This window comes from Bos javanicus, chromosome 3 (assembly GCF_032452875.1).
Source record: "Bos javanicus breed banteng chromosome 3, ARS-OSU_banteng_1.0, whole genome shotgun sequence".
Classification (NCBI taxonomy): domain Eukaryota; kingdom Metazoa; phylum Chordata; class Mammalia; order Artiodactyla; family Bovidae; genus Bos; species Bos javanicus.
This window is the reverse complement of record NC_083870.1, coordinates 54,856,899-54,874,165: the sequence shown is the minus strand read 5'-3', so window position 1 is coordinate 54,874,165 and position 17,267 is coordinate 54,856,899. Positions and strand designations below refer to the sequence as shown.

Here is a 17,267-nt window from a genome sequence, read left to right as displayed (position 1 = left end):
CCCACGGACAGAGTAGCCTGGTGAGTCACAGTCCCTGGGATCGCAAAGAGTCGGACATGACTGAGCAACTAAGCACAAGACCTTGATCTTTACCACATCTGGAATCCACTCACTGCTTGTCTCTTCATGCTGTAGGAGATATCAAAGCTACTTGACATTGTTCCTGCCACCCTCTGAGTGTTTCTGCATTACTTCATTGGTTCCCTTTGCTCAGCTCGTGCCCTTGTAATCGTCCCTCCAATAAACATCTTCAGTTCCCCTCTAAGTGGATTCTCTGTGTCCTTTCACAACCTGCATTGATACATCAACTTTTGTTAGTTTTATTCCTCTTCTTCCTCCTCGTATTTTCCTCATTTCTCTTCTCCTCTTCAAAAATGATGAATTCTTTGTTTACTGACTCACACGGAGATATAACAGAAGGGAAAGCAAAACAGACCTGTAAGACTTGCTTGCCCTTCTTTCTCAAGGCTTAAGCCCAGAGATGGGAGAGGATGTGAGGTATATGCCTAAGAAGCTGCAGGTAAGATATCTCACCCAACAGTCCAAGATTTTGACCTTGGTCAGATGCCAATGCTCCTCCCTTCAACTGAGAATAGAAATGGATATGACGCAATACCTAAGGGAGCATGGTTCAACATGGCTCAGGCCATTCAGTGCCGTATCTTGTGTCTTCTGCTCCAAGTGGGTATAGGACCTGAGATGATCTTCACTCTTCTACATAATGATGGCATTGGATTGTGTGTTGATTAATACAGAGAAATGTGAACTATCAGTTCCTCCAGGGAGAAAAGACAAGCTATAAGTGGAGGTCATCACAGCCAGTTATGAGATGTAAAGAACAGACAACGGTATTACCACAGGAGAGAAAATACTGACTTGCTTCTGCTAGTCAACCCTGACTGGGTGCTAATTTGTGCTTTCTTCTTCCTGTGATATGACTCATGTGGTAAGTCACAATTCAGATGTGTTAAAACATGACTGCCTAGTTGCTCAGTTGTGTCCGACTCTGTAGTCCCACAGGCAGTAGCCTGCCAGGCTTCTCTGTTCATGGGGATTGTCCAGGTAAGAATATTAGAGTGGGTTGTCATGCCCTCCTCCAAGGGATCATCCCAAACCAGGATCAAACCCAGGCTTCTAGCATTGCAGGTGGATTCTTTACCAACTGAGACACCAGGGAAGCCCTAAAACATGACTAGGTTAAAGGTTTCCTCAGTAGGAAAATCACCTCTTTATTACCAGATGTTATCTCAAGTAGGAAAAGAAAGAATGTTCCTCAAACTCCTTGTATGTATCTCTTTCTTAGAGTTCTGAAATCTTAAATCTCTCCAAAAATGACCTATTTATTAATTTACACTGGCAAGCAAAAGCATCCTCCCCTGATTGGTGATCAATTTCCTTTCAAAGAAAGACAAACTTAAAATGTCTTGTTTTAAGTCAGTAAGAGATTGCAAAGGAAAAATGAGAGTGGGAGAAAGGAAGAACAAAGAGAGATGGGGGAAGAGAGAGAGAGAGAGACAGACACGAAAACAGAGAATTTGAGTGAGACACTGAGATATTCCTAGGGACCCTTAGAGTTTAGTGAACTGAGGTTCTATTCCCTAATTGTGCTAAGCTGCTGGGCCACAGAGGAAGGCATTAGAAAGAAATGGTGTCTTCTTAGAAATGTCCAACAGGACATGAGTGTATTATCCTAAAAATCAGAAACAAGTCAGGCAACTTGGTAGAAAAAAACCCTCTTGAAATAGGAAAGGCAAAAGGCAAACATATGAAAAAGTGCTCAAACCTATTAGTAGTGAGGTATATAACAAGCAACCATACAGACACCAGATCGACAAAAGTTTAAAAATGTTTTTACTGAAATTTTGTGAAAATGTGGAAAATCTAAATTGCTGCTAATAAGCACATAAACTGAACATAAAGCTAAAAAGGCTGTTTGATGTTATCCAGAAAGGCTGAAGACAAACACTTCTTGATGCAGCAATTCCACTTCTAGGTAAAACATAAGTTAGTATATACACACACCAGGATATAGATGAATAATAATCATGAGAGCACCATTCATCAAAGATAAAAGTTGCAAATAATGCCAGTGTTCATCAACAACAAATGGATCAGTAAATTGTGGTATCCTCTGTCAGTTTAAAAGTACAAAATAGCGAAAGTACTTACAGACACACCCATGACAAACTAGATGAACCTCATAAACTTCTTATTGAGAATATGAATCAAGATCCCAATGAATACCAGAATGTACTTTCCTCTATAAAGTTTAAGCTATTTTTAAGATATAGTTGCAAAGATTGTAAAACAATATTTAAATACAAAGAATGAAAGAAGGCACCATGAAAATCAAAACATCGGTGAGCTCCAGTGAGGGTGTAAGAGGGTGTGATTTGGGCTTTTGGGTGTTGGTGATGTTTTATTTCTTACTCTGGGCAGCAACTGAACAGTTGATCACTTCATACTTATCAACTTTTTAATATGTATATATATATTTTTATGTATTCTTCCATAAGTGTTATTACATGTGTGTGCTCAGTCTTGACTGACTCTTTGTGACTCCATGGACTATAGTCCACCATGCTCCTCTGTCCATGGCATTTTCCAGGCAAGAATACTGGAGTGGCTTGCCATTTCCTTCTCTGCGGAATCTTCCCAACCCAGAGATTAAACCTGAGTCTCCTGCATCTCCTGCGCTGGTAGGCAGATTCTTGACGACGGCACCACCTGGGAAACCTGGAAGTGTTGGTCGCTCAGTCGTGTCTGACTCTTTCAACCCCAATGACAGTAGCCCATAGCTGCCAGGCTCCTCTCTCCATGGAATTCTCCAGGCAAGAATACTGGAGTGGGCTGCCATTCCCTTCTCCAGGGGATCTTCCTGACCCAGGGATTGAAACCAGGTCTCCTGCTTTGCAGGCAGAGTCTTTACCATATGAGCCCCTAGGGAAGCCCCATCTATGTGCCTTAGAGTTCACATATTAGAAAAGACTAGTTAGAGAAAGAAAATATGTATAGTTATTAAAGTTTTACTGTGAAATTAAACCAAAAGGAATGCATGGTAGTCTCGTTGAGGTATAGAATATGGGGATTTTGCTGTCGATGCTCCCTTCTATTGTTTTCTAAAAATAAGACATATTAAAAAATATTTGTGTGCTGCTTGGAATGACTCTGTGGTTTAGGGCAAATGTGGTGAAGGAGAAAGGAAGGCAGTAATTGTTGAAGATGAGCCCGAGAAGACGGCAGTGGATGGAATCAGAATGAACGAGGTAGATGTTCTGATGGAATTGGGAACTCTCGATTACTGGACAGAAGAGTGAACATTGTGGAGGGATGGGTTTGAAGTTATAAACTCGGTGGTGAGAATTAGAAGTTTTTCCAGCGACGTGGGTGAGGGAGTTAGGCTCTTCCTTAACATGACCCTAGAGGAGGAAGATCAGCAGCCTGCATTACTATGCTTTCAAGCAAATGTCCTGAACGACACTTAACAAAACTCACCGTGGTTTTGTCCTGCCAGGCGGTTCATCAGGTAGGATTTTCCGGTCCTATACAGCCCTGCGATGGCCACCACCACCACAGGTTGAGATATCTGCTCGAGAATCTTTAGTGCTCTAGGATTGACTGTCAGCTGATTGTTCTGGTTTCTTACCAGACAGATGGGGTCCATTATGGTGGATCCAGATGCCATGGGAAGCTGTAACACAGAGAAACAACTCAGTAGAACACAAGGTCCCCAGAGGGGTGGGATGGGGGGCAGGAGGGAGGCTCAAGAGGGAGAAGATATATGTATACATATAGCTGATTCATATTGTTGTACAACAGAAACTAACACAACATTGTAAAGGAATTATATTTCAATTAAAAAATAATAAAATATGAAAAAAAAAAAAAACCCTACAGGGTCCTGAGGTCATCCCTCATGGTTACCAAAGTCATATGCACATTAGTCTTCTGCTTGTGGAACTTAGATATCAATTCTCTTTGTTTTGTATATTTCAAAAAGTTAAGTATTTAGCTTAGTGTGCCAAGGTCTATACAGGTACAGTATGTATATTATCTTATTGATCCTTAAATGAACCCTAATGCAACCTTGCCCACATGAGGCATACAGTGAACAGACTGAGAACACAAACCACTGATGATAGAGCTTTGAGAACACTAACATTTTGGGGGTAAGTAGAGACAGATGGGACATGAACGGGATGAGGAGGGACCAGAGATGATTTCTTGAGTTCCAGAATGATTTGATCACTCATTAATTGCACAAATATTTATTGAGAAACTTCCATGTGCTGGACACTGTCCTAGGAGCTTAGGATCAAACAGTGAACAAGACAGATACAAATTCTTGCTTCATGGATCTCTATTCTAGTAAAGGAGACAAATAATATAGAAAGTGAAGAAATAAAACATCCACATATATGGATATTAGAGGGTGGTAAATGCTCAGAGGGAAATGAGCAGGGAATGGGACTTGAATTTACATGGAGATTAATCAGGGAAAACCTTGCCAACAAAGGAAAAATGAATGTGACTGGTGACCAGATGAAGGAATCACTGGGGTAGGACAGGCTGGAGGAAGAGTGATTGTGAGAGATAGAAGTTGAGATAAAGATGCTGCTCTCTTTTAAAACAGCACAGATCTTTAAGGTACCTAACAAAGTTGCACATGTAACAATTAATTTACTAACAGAAATTAAAGGGTATTTCTTATTATTTAAGCAGATAGGGAAGAGATGCAAGCAACTTGGGTGTTATAAGGTCTGGCTAGATATGCCAGGGTTTCACATCTGGGCCAGGCTCTACTCTAAATGATTTCATCACCATGACTAGATGTTTCATGATCTTAGGAGACAGACAGAAGTCAGAAGGCTTTGACCGTTCCTTTATTTTCTCAAAAACAATACTAAGCAACATCCACATGTTTCCATATGTTACTGGCTGTGTGACGATGGAGAAGATTAATTTCTTTGTGCCTCAGTTTTTTCTTCTATACAATGGCAGCATTAGACATAAAATCAATCTGTCATTAGGGTTATTTGGAGGATTAAATATCTCATGATGCTTACAATAGTCTTAAAATTATGCTGGTACATAGTAAATTCTATATAAGTATTGCTTTACAACGGAATGTCTGAATACAGGGACAGTAATTACTGAATGAAAGTGGAGGATTGGCTCTGACACTTCCCTCCCTGTTGCAAGAAAGTGGGAGGACACAGCCCAAGAGGAAGATGAGCAGGCTGGGGAGATCCAGTGGTAATAGCTGAGACGGAATAGCAGTGATGTAGGAAGAGCCAGGCTGGAGGAGTTCAGAGCTGCCCTGGGATGTCCATGTACAGGTTCTGGAGTCGGGCTGCCAGGGTTCAAACCTGAAGGTTCATAGCACTTATTTTCTGTTGATGCCTTGAAAAAGGAACTTAACTCCAACACCTTCTGTTTCTTAGAGGTTTATATGTAAAGCAACAATTCTTGATTCATTACAGTGCAGCTGATAACAGGCTCTAAATCATGAAAAAAATTTTTCTTGATTCATGTACTATTTTAATTACACAGTGTGTTATAATGTGTCAGGGAGCTCTGTAAGCTGCAAATTGCCAAGAATTATAAGGTATCTAAAATCTTTTTTATCAGAAAAAACATTTATTTATTTAAAAGATTTCTTCAGAACGATTTCTTTTCTTTTTCTATAGTGGATTTGGAGCAGAAATGGGAGAATAAAACACGACCTTTTACTGCTGCGTTATGTCAAAATTAATAAAGGAAAACCTGGAGAATTCCCTGACAGTAGTTGGGACTCTGTGCTTTCACTGACAAGGGTGCCGGTTCCGTCCCTGGTCTGGGAAGTAAGATCTCACTTGAAGGCCTGTGTCCCCTCCCCCATCATGTATGTGCTGTGTGCTCCAGGCAAGAATAGTGGAGCCTGTTGCCATTTTCTCTTCCAAGGTATCCTGATCCAGGGATCAAACCCATGTTTCTGGTGTCTCCTGCATATCCTGCACTGGCAGGAGGATTCTGAGCCAACTGGGTTTCATGTGTCCCCAACCCCACCCCCCCACACCCAAAATGAACTTCACTCAAATGGAGTCAGCAAGCCAGAAGGGGGCTTGTTGCAGACCTGCAGACTGGAGGTCAGTTACGGAAGAATTGTCAATTATGGACCCCAAGGGAAAAATTTTCAACAGGGAAAGAGTTTCCAATGACAACCCTCAAGAGGAAAAGGTGTACACTGCATCTCCTACAAGAATTGACTACCCCAGCAACTCAGTCAATGAGAATTGGTCATCACTCTTGAACTCTGACTTTTTTTTCCAAACCAACCTTCCCAGCCCCTTACTTTTCTCTATAATGTTCTTTTTCTTTGTTGGACTTCCTTATGGCTTTTTTTTTTTTTTTTTTAAATAGCTCGCTTGTCCCAAATTGCAATAACTCGACTATTTCTGAATAAATTCACTTTGGCTTGTAAAATAACTTTTATTTTTAAGGTGAATAGCTATAAGCAAGAGAAATTGTGAAGTTTATTTCTTAGACCAAATATTGATAAAGCTTTGTGTAAGTCAATGAGTCTACAAAGATTTTGTATTTTAACTCAAAGTGTACTGAGGGACCAAAACCAAGAAGCTTTTAACTTCAAAACTAAGCACTTGGAGGGACTTTCCCAGAAGTCCAGTGGTTAAGACTCCCTGTTCCCAATGCAAGAGACAGGGGTTCCCTGGTCCAGGAACTAAGATCCCCACGTGCTGCATGGCATGGCCTCATAAATAAATAAATAAATAAATATAACAACAAAAAGTCATAAAAAGAAACTAAACAAATAGAAAAGAACAGTGCTAATAGAAGGCAGAAGATGACCAACAAGTTTCCAAAGGTGACTGTTCAGAATTATCTGATAGTCAAGAATACCCCACACTGGAGATTTTCAGCAAGTACCAGAAGTTATTCTGAGGCTGTTAATGTATGTGCCACTCATTAAAAACCATGCATGATCAACAAACATGATTAGATCTTACAGTTATTATTAATAGCTTTTTTTGGTAAGAGTGAGATTGAATTATTCCAAAGAAAACAGTTCTGTATGTATTCAGAGTATCAAATGTTAAGACAAAAATAATCCTGAGTCCATCATTTAGGATTTAAATTGGCTCTGTGTGTAGGACCATCTTTTTTGTTTGACCACTGCCCAGCGGGGTGCAGTCAGGATGTGCCTGAGGAGGGCAAGAGGGGGCTAGGAGAAGAGACCGCACCCATCGCCTCTGCGAAGGGCGGGCTGGGGAGTGAGGGTGAGTTTGCCTCTTCAATCTCAAAAATGACTTCAGCTTCCTTTCCTCAGAAGACATACCTGCTCTCCTGCTTTTTGCTGCAGCCCTGCTTAGATGCTCCGGGAGCAGCGGCGCATCCGGGCGACAAGCCTGAAAGCAGCCTGGGATCCAAAAGGAGACTCGGAGCTGCCTGTACAATGCGCCTGGCCGGCGCCACCCGCTGGCCCCGCGCCTCCATCTGCTCCTCTCCTCCCCCAGTGTGGGGTCTGCGCTGGGAGATTTATTGTTATTTAACCGAAGTGTGCTTGGAAGGTCAAGTTTAGGAGCAGACTTACCTGGAGCTGCAGTTGGGGGTCAAGTCAGTTGCTCTGGCTGGCTCCTAGGGCTCTTCCTGCTTCTGGCCCCTCTGGAAACGGACTCCTATGCTCAGAAGCTGGAGGAAAAAAAAAAAAAAGCTGAAAAGCCAGCTGGTTATTAAAAGTGGTGGGGCTTATGGGAAACGAAATCAAAACCGAAAGGGATAATTCTTTGTTTCTTTTTTTAATGGACGCAGAAATCTGGATGAATTCCAGGAAAGACAGGGAGACAGGTGTTCCTCCAGGCCTGGCTGGGTCAGGGCAACTTTGTCCCTCCTCCACAGTTGGCTTGAAGGAAGTACAAGTAATGGTAAGGATGAGTTCAACAGTCTGTCTCTCAGGGGTGGTTTGTCAGAGAGGGAGTTTATTAATGTTTCTTCACTTGAAAAATGTTTCATTTTTTCCTTTCTCTTTCCTTTTTAAAAAGTGTTTTAACTCGGTCTTTTTTTTCATTAGCAAAATAAATATGTGTGTATAAAACCCTCAATTTTATAGCCCAGACATATTCATTATTTTTTTTTTTTATTGGAGAATAATTGCTTTACATTGTTGTGCTGGTTTCTGCCACACAATAACACACAAATCAGCCATAATTATATGTATATCCCCTTCCTCTTGAGCTTCACTATTATTTTGTTAGAGTTTTCCTCTTTTCTTTTAGTAGTGTGGATCCAGATTTGGAGGTTAGGGGTTGATTCAGATTCCTTCCATTCTTTTCTGTATCCTTTAAGGTGTTGTACTAACCCGTAAGTTAAAAGCTTGACTGCTGCTGTTAGGGAACCAGGTTCTTTTGCCCAAGGAGCTGCAAGCCAAAACACTGAGAGCAGGAGATTTGCAGCAGAGAGTTGATTTGTGAGGCAACCCAGTAAGGCTGCAGGGGCTGTGATGACACTAGGTCCTCTATGGGACAGGCAGGTCTATTCTGACTCTGATCAGCTATGTTAGTTTCACCTGGCCTCAGACAGTTTGTTGTGTTACAAGAGGAAGGAGTTTTCAAACAAGCTCTTCCCTTATCTGCTCATTCTGTAAGATGAGCTCAAGAATTTCCCTTAGTCTGCAGTTTCTGTGTCAAGTTTTTACCCTATGAAGCAGGGTTTCACTATCCCATTTGTATTTCAGATGGAAGTGAGGGAAAGGAAGGACAGGCAGAATATAATCTCAAAGTTCTATGGCCAAACGTCCCCAAGAAGAAGTGCTTTGGCACGTATTCCCTATGCAGACTTCTTTAGCTGAAAAAGCAGCTAGAAAAGTAGAAAAAGCAGCTAGATTGCTGTATGCTTATTTTGTAAAATAGAATGAGACCATATTTGGAGCTGCAAAGCGTGTTATATAACTCTAAAGGTATATGCTATAATATCAGGGTCAGATTTTTCTAGAATTCTGAGACTTCCCTTGGTAGATTCAAGACTTGAACCCAAACTGGGAAAACTACCATGGCTCTATAATCCCTGAGCCACTGAGATGGATTTAGGGGGAGATTGGGCACATAACCTAAAGCCAAATAATGTTAATCTTTTCTCAGTTACCTGGATCCCAGAAATTTCTCTCTTTTCCTCCCTCACTCTTGGTCTTGTTCTGTATCTCTTGATTTATTCTCTTCTGTTTTCATGAACTTTTTGTTTTTGTCAATGTGAGTATAAAGATATATGTTTCAAAATGAAGACCCTAAGGCCACTTAGATTTATTTGGCTCTGAAACATGATATATATTATACATATTATAAACATGATATATATTATTACTTACAAATATATTTGGAGTTTTATCTTCATTTTCCATGGTTTGTCACTGCTTCAGGAAAAATCCTTTTAAAATTATATCCCATAGGTATAATTGACAAAAGTATACTATTTTGGAAAATTAAGAATAATTACTTAAGTAAGTAAGAATGGCATCACCAACTCAATGGACATGAATTTGAGTGAATGTCGGTAGTTGGTGATGGACAGGGAAGCCTGGCGTGCTGTGGTTCATGGGGTCGCAAAGAGTCGGACACAGCTGAGCCACTAGACTGAACTGAAGAATGATTAAAATGTGTTCCTAAATGGAAGATTTTGGCCACCTGATGCGAAGAGCTGACTCCTTTGAAAAGCCCCTGATGCTGGGAAAGATTGAGGGCAGGAGAAGAAGGGGATGACAGAGGATAAGATGGTTGGTTGGCATCACTGACTCAATGGACATGGGTTTGGGTAGACTCCAGGAGTTGGTGATGGACAGGGAGGCCTAGCGTTCTGGGGTTCATGGAGTCACAAAGAGTCAGACACGACTAAGTGACTGAACTGAACTGAATTCCAGAATAAGTGGTCTTGCATCTTGCTTTAGAAATTGTGCTTGTTTATCATCTAGTGCACTGAACTTTGTGTCTAGTGAAACTTTTGAGAGGAAGAGTCTCTTTTTCACATCCTCAGAGTTTCGTGAAAGACCATGGGCTGTGGATTGACCAGCACTGTAAACAGTTCAAACCTGAAGCACTTTCAGGTCTGAAATATGAGTGCAGTTCATCAGGTGTGGAAATGTGGATTCAAAGGAATAATAGCCTTTGGGGATAAAATTCCTTGGTTTGGGGAGCTGTAGAATTGGAGAGAGTAGCCACTGAGACAAAATATTTGTAAAAATGTGCAAAATTAAAAGCACCTTGGATATTGCTGAGCACAGAAATAAATAAGATAAAAGAATAGGCATTCAGGACTATAAAATTGTAAGGTGATAGACCTTTATTGTTTATTTGGCTATAATAAGTATGTCACTCTGCTTGCAAGCTGGAGTGGAGGTGTGTCACCTGAGGAAGTTCAGCCTCAGTGTATCTGCAACATGAGGTAAAGGGATAACTGACAGTGTTCAAGCTAAACTCTCCTTAGATCTCATTTGTAAAGGAAAAAGTTATTTCTGGCTTAAGGTTCCTTTTACCATTTTTGAAGTGTCAGAGAGTTCTCATGATCAAAGTCCACAGACTTTAATATAGCTGGGTAGGAGTTTCAGGGAGAAGGCAATGGCACCCTGCTCCAGTGTTCTTGCCTGGAGAATCCCAGGGACAGGGGAGCCTGGTGGGCTGCCCGTCTGTGGGGTCGCACATAGTTGGACACGACTGACGAGACTTAGCAGCAGCAGCAACAGCAGCAGGAGTTTCAGGGGACGGAGTCTATTAGCGCTATACAGAAACAGAAAGCAGGATCTAATACAAACCGAAAGCCCCAAGTGTCTGTGCACTCATCCACCGTTAGTCTCATTCTGTGTTGTCCGTTGTTTTAAATTTTTAGGATCCACATGTATGTCACCAGGATGGTTACCTTCTCACTCATCTCCACTACTTTTTAAGAATATTGGAGCCAATAGTCATGTCACAATTTTATTACTATAGTGAACATCTTAAACTATATATCTAATTATCTTAAACTGTGTATCTTAAACTAGTCTGTCTAATTCTTGCATAAGAAGTGGTGTGGACATCTATCAATTAAACTGCTACTCTTTTTGTCTTGGTTCTTACTTCGAATGAGGGGAATAGAAACTGCAGCCATTACCCAACAAGGACAAACTCTAGTTAGGCACAAACATTTTCTTTTTCAAAGTATTCCCAAGTGTTCAATATACCCAGCTGAATTCCACTCCATCTTTTGTGCCCTTTAAATGTGCCTTAAATGATAAGCCAACAAAGGGAAGCTAATGCAGACAAATTTGGAGGAGAACATGTGAATCTCTTTTTAAAGCTATAGCTTTGTAGTTACTTCTTGTTATGCTGGCTCTGATCACAGTAGGACTTGAGTGTCCTTTCAAAGATGAGCCTTTTTTCAGATGTTGTGTTTGGGATGTGTTTGGCCACTCACATTATACAGAATGAGCTTAAAATCATGTGACATGAATTCTACTGGTTCCACCACAATCACACAGTTCAGAACTAGCTTGCCCAGTAGCATTGTGGAACACTCTCAGGAGGCAATTGAGGTGCCTATTTGACCATAACTCTTGAGAGGATGGGACACCATTGTTCTGGATGTGGTCAATAACTTATGCCCAAAGTCATTACAGGATGCTGTGTACCCAATAGACATAAAGCATGGGTTTGGAGGCAGTGGCACACAGTATCACTCACAGGGACTTCTTTGGGGAAATTTGTGCTCCTTGACCTTGAAAATCTAGGCCTGTGGTTCTAGAGAGGGAGTGTTTCATTGAGGGGGCACACTAACAGTACCTTAAACTTAAAGCTTAAATGCTGCCTGTTTTCTCCGGGCATCTTTTGCCAATAAAGCAGCAGGCACAGGAGAAGTTTATCATGACAATTGACTTTGATCCTCATGAAGAGGTACTATTGCTACCATGTGATGGGAGCAGGGAGGAATATTTTGGTGAAAATACTAGCCTACAAGTCCTAAGGGCATATATGTGTTTTTGCAGACCTTGTTTTCTTGGGAGCAGAATAAAAACACTGTTGTTGTTGTTATTCAGTCACAAAGTTGTGTCCAGTACTCTTGCCTGGAGAATCCCATGGACAGAGGAGTGTGGCAGGCTACAGTCCATAGGGTCTCAAAGAGTTGGATTTTCTATTTGCATTTCTACTGAGTTCTGACAATCCATCTGTAACACTAAAGAATTTTCTTAATAAATATATTCTGTGAGGACTGTGTAATACCCAGTCAACAGGCAAGAGACCCTTGTGAGCATGCTGTAAACAAGTCTGAGGAGAAGCAGTAAGGAATGTAGAGATGTCCAGAGTAGCTCACTTTTCCTATACCAAATGTTGTGTGAGAGAATGATTGTGATGCTGCCTTCCTACAGAATTGTTCAACAAATACTTGTCTAGATCTTTAATTCCATTAGCAGCTAGCATATATTTATTAGTTATAAAGTCTGGAAGAGGCCTTTCACCTGGAGCTTTGTCTTGAGATGAGTATAACTTTATTCCAATAGACGACCACTTAGGACTGATCATCAGAGCAATGCAGGTTCCTTTCACTCTGCTGTAATTGTCCAGTCCCTTACTCTTGACCCCTTTGTTTCTCTAAACCATGATCACTTCATGGTGGAAGCATGTGTGCCTGTTTCTTGTTTGCATTACTTGCTATGTGTGTCGGAGAGACTTGATGGGGAAGCAGAACTCCTCACTGACCCCTTTACCAGACCATCCAGACTTCCAGTATTCAGGGCATTCTTCTGGTGACACCAGAGTGTCTTTGGGGACTAGACAAGCTGCAGGACTTATTCCAGAGAGTTTGGTTACAGAAGTGGCAACTGAGTGTTAACTCACATTCCTTAAGAAAGCAGAGTCATCTGCCAGATGCCCCGGTCTGTCAGCGTGTGGGTGTCATATTCAGTGAGAAAGGCAATGGCACCCCACTCCAGTACTTTTGCCTGGAAAATCCCATGGATGGAGGAGCCTGGTAGGCTGCAGTCCTTGGGGTAGCTAGGAATCGGACATGACATGACTGAGCGACTTCACTTTCACTCTTCACTTTCATGCATTGGAGAAGGAAATGACAACCCACTCCAGTGTTCTTGCCTTGAGAATCCCAGGGATGGGGGAACCTGGTGGGCTGCTGTCTATGGGGTTGCACAGAGTCGGTCACGATGGAAGCAACTTAGCAGAAGCAGCAGCAGCATCAAAAGTATAGTTTTATTTCAACAGAAGCTCCTTGAACAGCTGCAATTATGATGACAACTGGAGTATTTCCAATTACAATATCATTGTTCATGGGTCAAAGGTGATGGCTTCATTGCCGGATCGTTTTCTTGCAGAGAAGTTCAAGGAACCCAGAGCACGTGGGGTGTCCAGTCCCTTCCAGAGAAAAGCAGCAGGTTCAGATGGGTGTGCATGTGCTTTCCAACCAACTCCTTTCGGTTGTTGTTGTTTTAATTGTGGAATGGTTTCCAACTCTTTGCAACCCCTTTGACTGTAGACCACTAGACTCCTCTGTCCATGGATTTCCCAGGCAAGAATATTAGAAAAAAAAAAAAAAGAGAATACTTAAAATGGGTTTCCATTTTCTTCTCCAGGGAATCTTCCTGACCCAGGGATTGAACCCTTGTCTCCTGCATTGGTAGATGAGTTCTTTACCAGGGAAGTCCATCCTTCTAGTACTAGTTCATAAAACTGTTCTTGATTTTGAGTGTCCTGGGCAGCAGTTAGTAGAGTAAGGAAATGGCAGTCTGTGGTTCTGATGAGTGGAAGGTCATGTATTTATCCACATACATTGTTTGAACACCTGGGGATTATGAAAACCTGGGCTTTGCAGGGGAGATAAATATACAGTGAAGATCATCAAGTAGAAGAGATCATCAGGCAGTAGGGGAGACAGAATATCAACAGGTTATTTCAATATCAAAATTATATAAAAATCCTGTGGTCAGAGTGAAACATAGTATGATGGCAGCACACAGGAGGGACACCACACTCAGTTCATTCCGAGTACACGAGTCTAGCATTGAACAGCTGACAAGAATACATAAAATGTTGAGTTGAAATGGAATGAGTCTCCTTTGAATACATGATCTTTATAAATGTACAGGAACTTTGAGGCCATTCCAACCTACATTCCAATAGATTTTACACCTGAGAGTAGCTTAGGGACTAGGGCTTCAAAGCCTTGATGACAACAATGTCAGGATGCAGATCTAGTACTGTTTCCTGCTGTAGTAAGCAGATTCCTCCTCTGGAGCTGACTTTTTATTTCTCATAGTGTTTGATACTTTCATCCTGTCATGAGAACCATTCCATTCCATATATTGTTATTTTTATTTCATTAATTATATCTTTTTATTTTTGAGTAGGTAATAATTCATGCAAAATATAAAACCCACAGAGGAATATGTCAAATGGACCTATTTCTCCTCTTGTTTTTTATCTCAAATATACAGGTCCATTCCTGTTGTGCTCAGGGATACCAGTTTCTTTCCTATTTCCAGAAATAGAGGAAAATGTGTGTATATGCTGATTATGTGTTAAATCAGTAATGCAACTTACACACTTTCTTTATCTTTATTTTTTTTCACTCATGATATATCTTGGCCTCTTGATGAAGGTGAAAGAGGAGAGTGAAAAAGCTGGCTTAAAACTCAAACTTCAAAAAAACAAAGATCATGGCATCCAGTCTCATCACTTCATGGCAAATAGATGGGGAAAAAAATGGCAACAGTGACAGACTTTATTTTCTTGGGCTCCAAAAATCACAGCAGATGGTGACTTCACCCTTGAAATGAAAAGATACTCACTCCTTGGAAGAAAAGCTACAACAAACCTAGACAGCATGTTTAAAAGCAGAGACATCACTTTGCCGACAGAGGTCCATATAGTCAAAGCCATGGTTTTTCCACTAGTTATGTATGGACGTGAAAGTTATACCATAAAGAAGGCTGAATGCTGAAGAATTGATGCTTTCAAACTGTGGTGTTGAAGAGGACTACTGTTGAGAGTCCCTTGGGCAGCAAGGAGATCAAACCAGTCAATCCTAAAGGAAATCAACCCTGAATATTCCCTGGAAGGACTGATGCTGAAGCTGAAGCACCAATACTTTGGCCACTTGATGCAAACAGCCGACTCACTGGAAAAGACCCTGATGCTTGGAAAGATTGAGGGCAGGAGGTGAAGGGGGTGACAGAGGATGAGATGGTTGGATGGCATTATCAACTCAATGGACATGAGTCTGAGCAAACTCTGGGAGATAGTGAAGGACAGGGAAGCCTGGCATGCTGCAGTCCGTGGTGTTGCAAAGAGTTAGACGCAACTGTGCAGCTGAGCAACAACATCTTGGAGACTGTCTCACCTTAGCACAAATAGAATCTCCCTTTTCATTTCAGTGACTGTAGAGTACTCCTGTGTAAGTGTGTCCCAGGATTTATCTCACTAGTATGTGACAGAGGGACTTTAGAGATGTTTCCAGTCTTTTGGGATTACAACAATCCCCTCAATAAATATACTACCACACATTCCATTTTCAACTTGGGTACATAAATGTTTAAGATAAATTCCTAAATGAGAACTTGCTGTATCAACAGTATTTTCACTTAAGGTTTGGTATATATTTGCATTAATCTTTACTCTTCCTAGCATATATCAGAGATTGCCAGTTTCCTGTCACCCTTGCTGGCCTATGTCCTGTCTAAACTACTTTCTGGTCCAGCTGAGAGGTGACACAGGTCCCTCCTAATTTTACCCCTCATGTCTTTTATTATCAGTATAATTAGACATTTATATTCTCATGTTTTTACCCATTTGAAAAATGTGATTGTTGCTCTTCCCTCACTGACGTATAAGGGCTCATTATGGCTTAAAGAAATCATCTCCATGCCTGTTCCATGGAGACTTTTCCTCTTATGATTTCTTTTTATACTTTTCTTAAAACTTTTCTATGAATCAACCATTACCCACTAACTTCTTCGCCATTTATTTAAATTAATTCAATCAAAATTAGGACTTCCCTGGTGGCTCAGATGGTAAAGCATCAGCCTACAATGCGGGAGACCTGGGTTCAGTCCCTGGGTCAGGAAGATCCCCTGGAGAAAGAAATGGCAATCCACTCTAGTACTCTTGCCTGGAAAATCCCATGGATGGAGAAGATTGGTAGGCTACAGTCCATGGGGGTCGCAAAGAGTCAACTGAGCGAGTTCACTTTCACTTTCAATCAAAATTACTTAGATATTTGGATATCAGGCCCTGATTCTTCAGTAATAACATCTTTTTTACTTTTAAACTTTTCTGTTTTGAAACTACAGTGGCATATTTCAAAGGTTAGCAACTATTATATGAAACCCTTTATAATGTACTTAAGTGGAATTGTCAATTCTTTTATTTATTTATTTTTCTAGATATTTAGTTTATTTATTTATTATTATTATTTTTTTTTACTTTACAATATTGTATTGGTTTTGCCATACATCAACATGCATCTGCCAAGGGTGTACACGTGTTCCCCATCCTGAACCCCCCTCCCACCGCCCTCCCCTTACCATCCCTCTGGGTCATCTCAGTGCACCAGCCCCAATCTTCCTGTATCCTGCATCGAACCTGGACTGGTGATGCATTTCTTATATGATATTATACATGTTTTAATGCCATTCTCCCAAATGATCCCTCTCTCCCTCTCCCACAGAGTCCAAAAGACTGTTCTGTACATCTGTGTCTCTTTTGCTGTCTCGCATACAGGGTTGTCGTTACCATCTTTCTAAATTCCATATATATGCATTAGTATACTGTATTGGTGTTTTTCTTTCTGGCTTACTTCACTCTGTATAATAGGCTCCAGTTTCATCCACCTCATTAGAACTGATTCAAATGTATTCTTTTTAATGGCTGAGTAATACTCCATTGGGTATATGTACCACAGCTTTCTTATCCATTCATCTGATGATGGACATCTAGGTTGCTTCCATGTCCTGGCTATTATAAACAGTGCTGCGATGAACATTGGGGTACACGTGTCTCTTTCGATTCTGGTTTCCTCAGTGTGTATGCCCAGCAGTGGGATTGCTGGGTCATATGGCACTTCTATTTCCAGCTTTTTAAGGAATCTCCACACTGTTCTCCATAGTGGCTGTACTAGTTTGCATTCCCACCAACAGTGTAAGAGGGTTCCTGTTTCTCCACATCCTCCCCAGCATTTATTGCTTGTCGACTTTTGGATCACAGCCATTCTGACTGGCATGAAATGGTACCTCATTGTGGTTT

The 17,267-nt window shown here is 41.1% G+C and overlaps 1 protein-coding gene across 3 annotated transcripts in view; it reads right to left on the bottom strand.

Moving 5' to 3' along the window:
• The window catches only part of LOC133244310 (guanylate-binding protein 4-like), a 58,329-nt gene that overhangs the window by 14,606 nt on the left and 26,456 nt on the right, over positions 1–17,267 (bottom strand). Inside the window, exons 1-2 of one of the 3 annotated variants that reach the window (XM_061411314.1) lie at positions 7,592–8,007; positions 3,496–3,691 (exon numbers count right to left, since the gene is read on the bottom strand). In XM_061411314.1, coding sequence (XP_061267298.1) covers positions 3,496–3,685 — 190 coding nt within the window. In that variant the 5' untranslated portion in view covers positions 3,686–3,691; positions 7,592–8,007. Of the gene's footprint in view, positions 1–3,495; positions 3,692–7,336; positions 7,569–7,591; positions 8,008–17,267 lie in introns of those variants that run through there. The other 2 variants (XM_061411315.1, XM_061411313.1) reach the window with 2 other exon arrangements.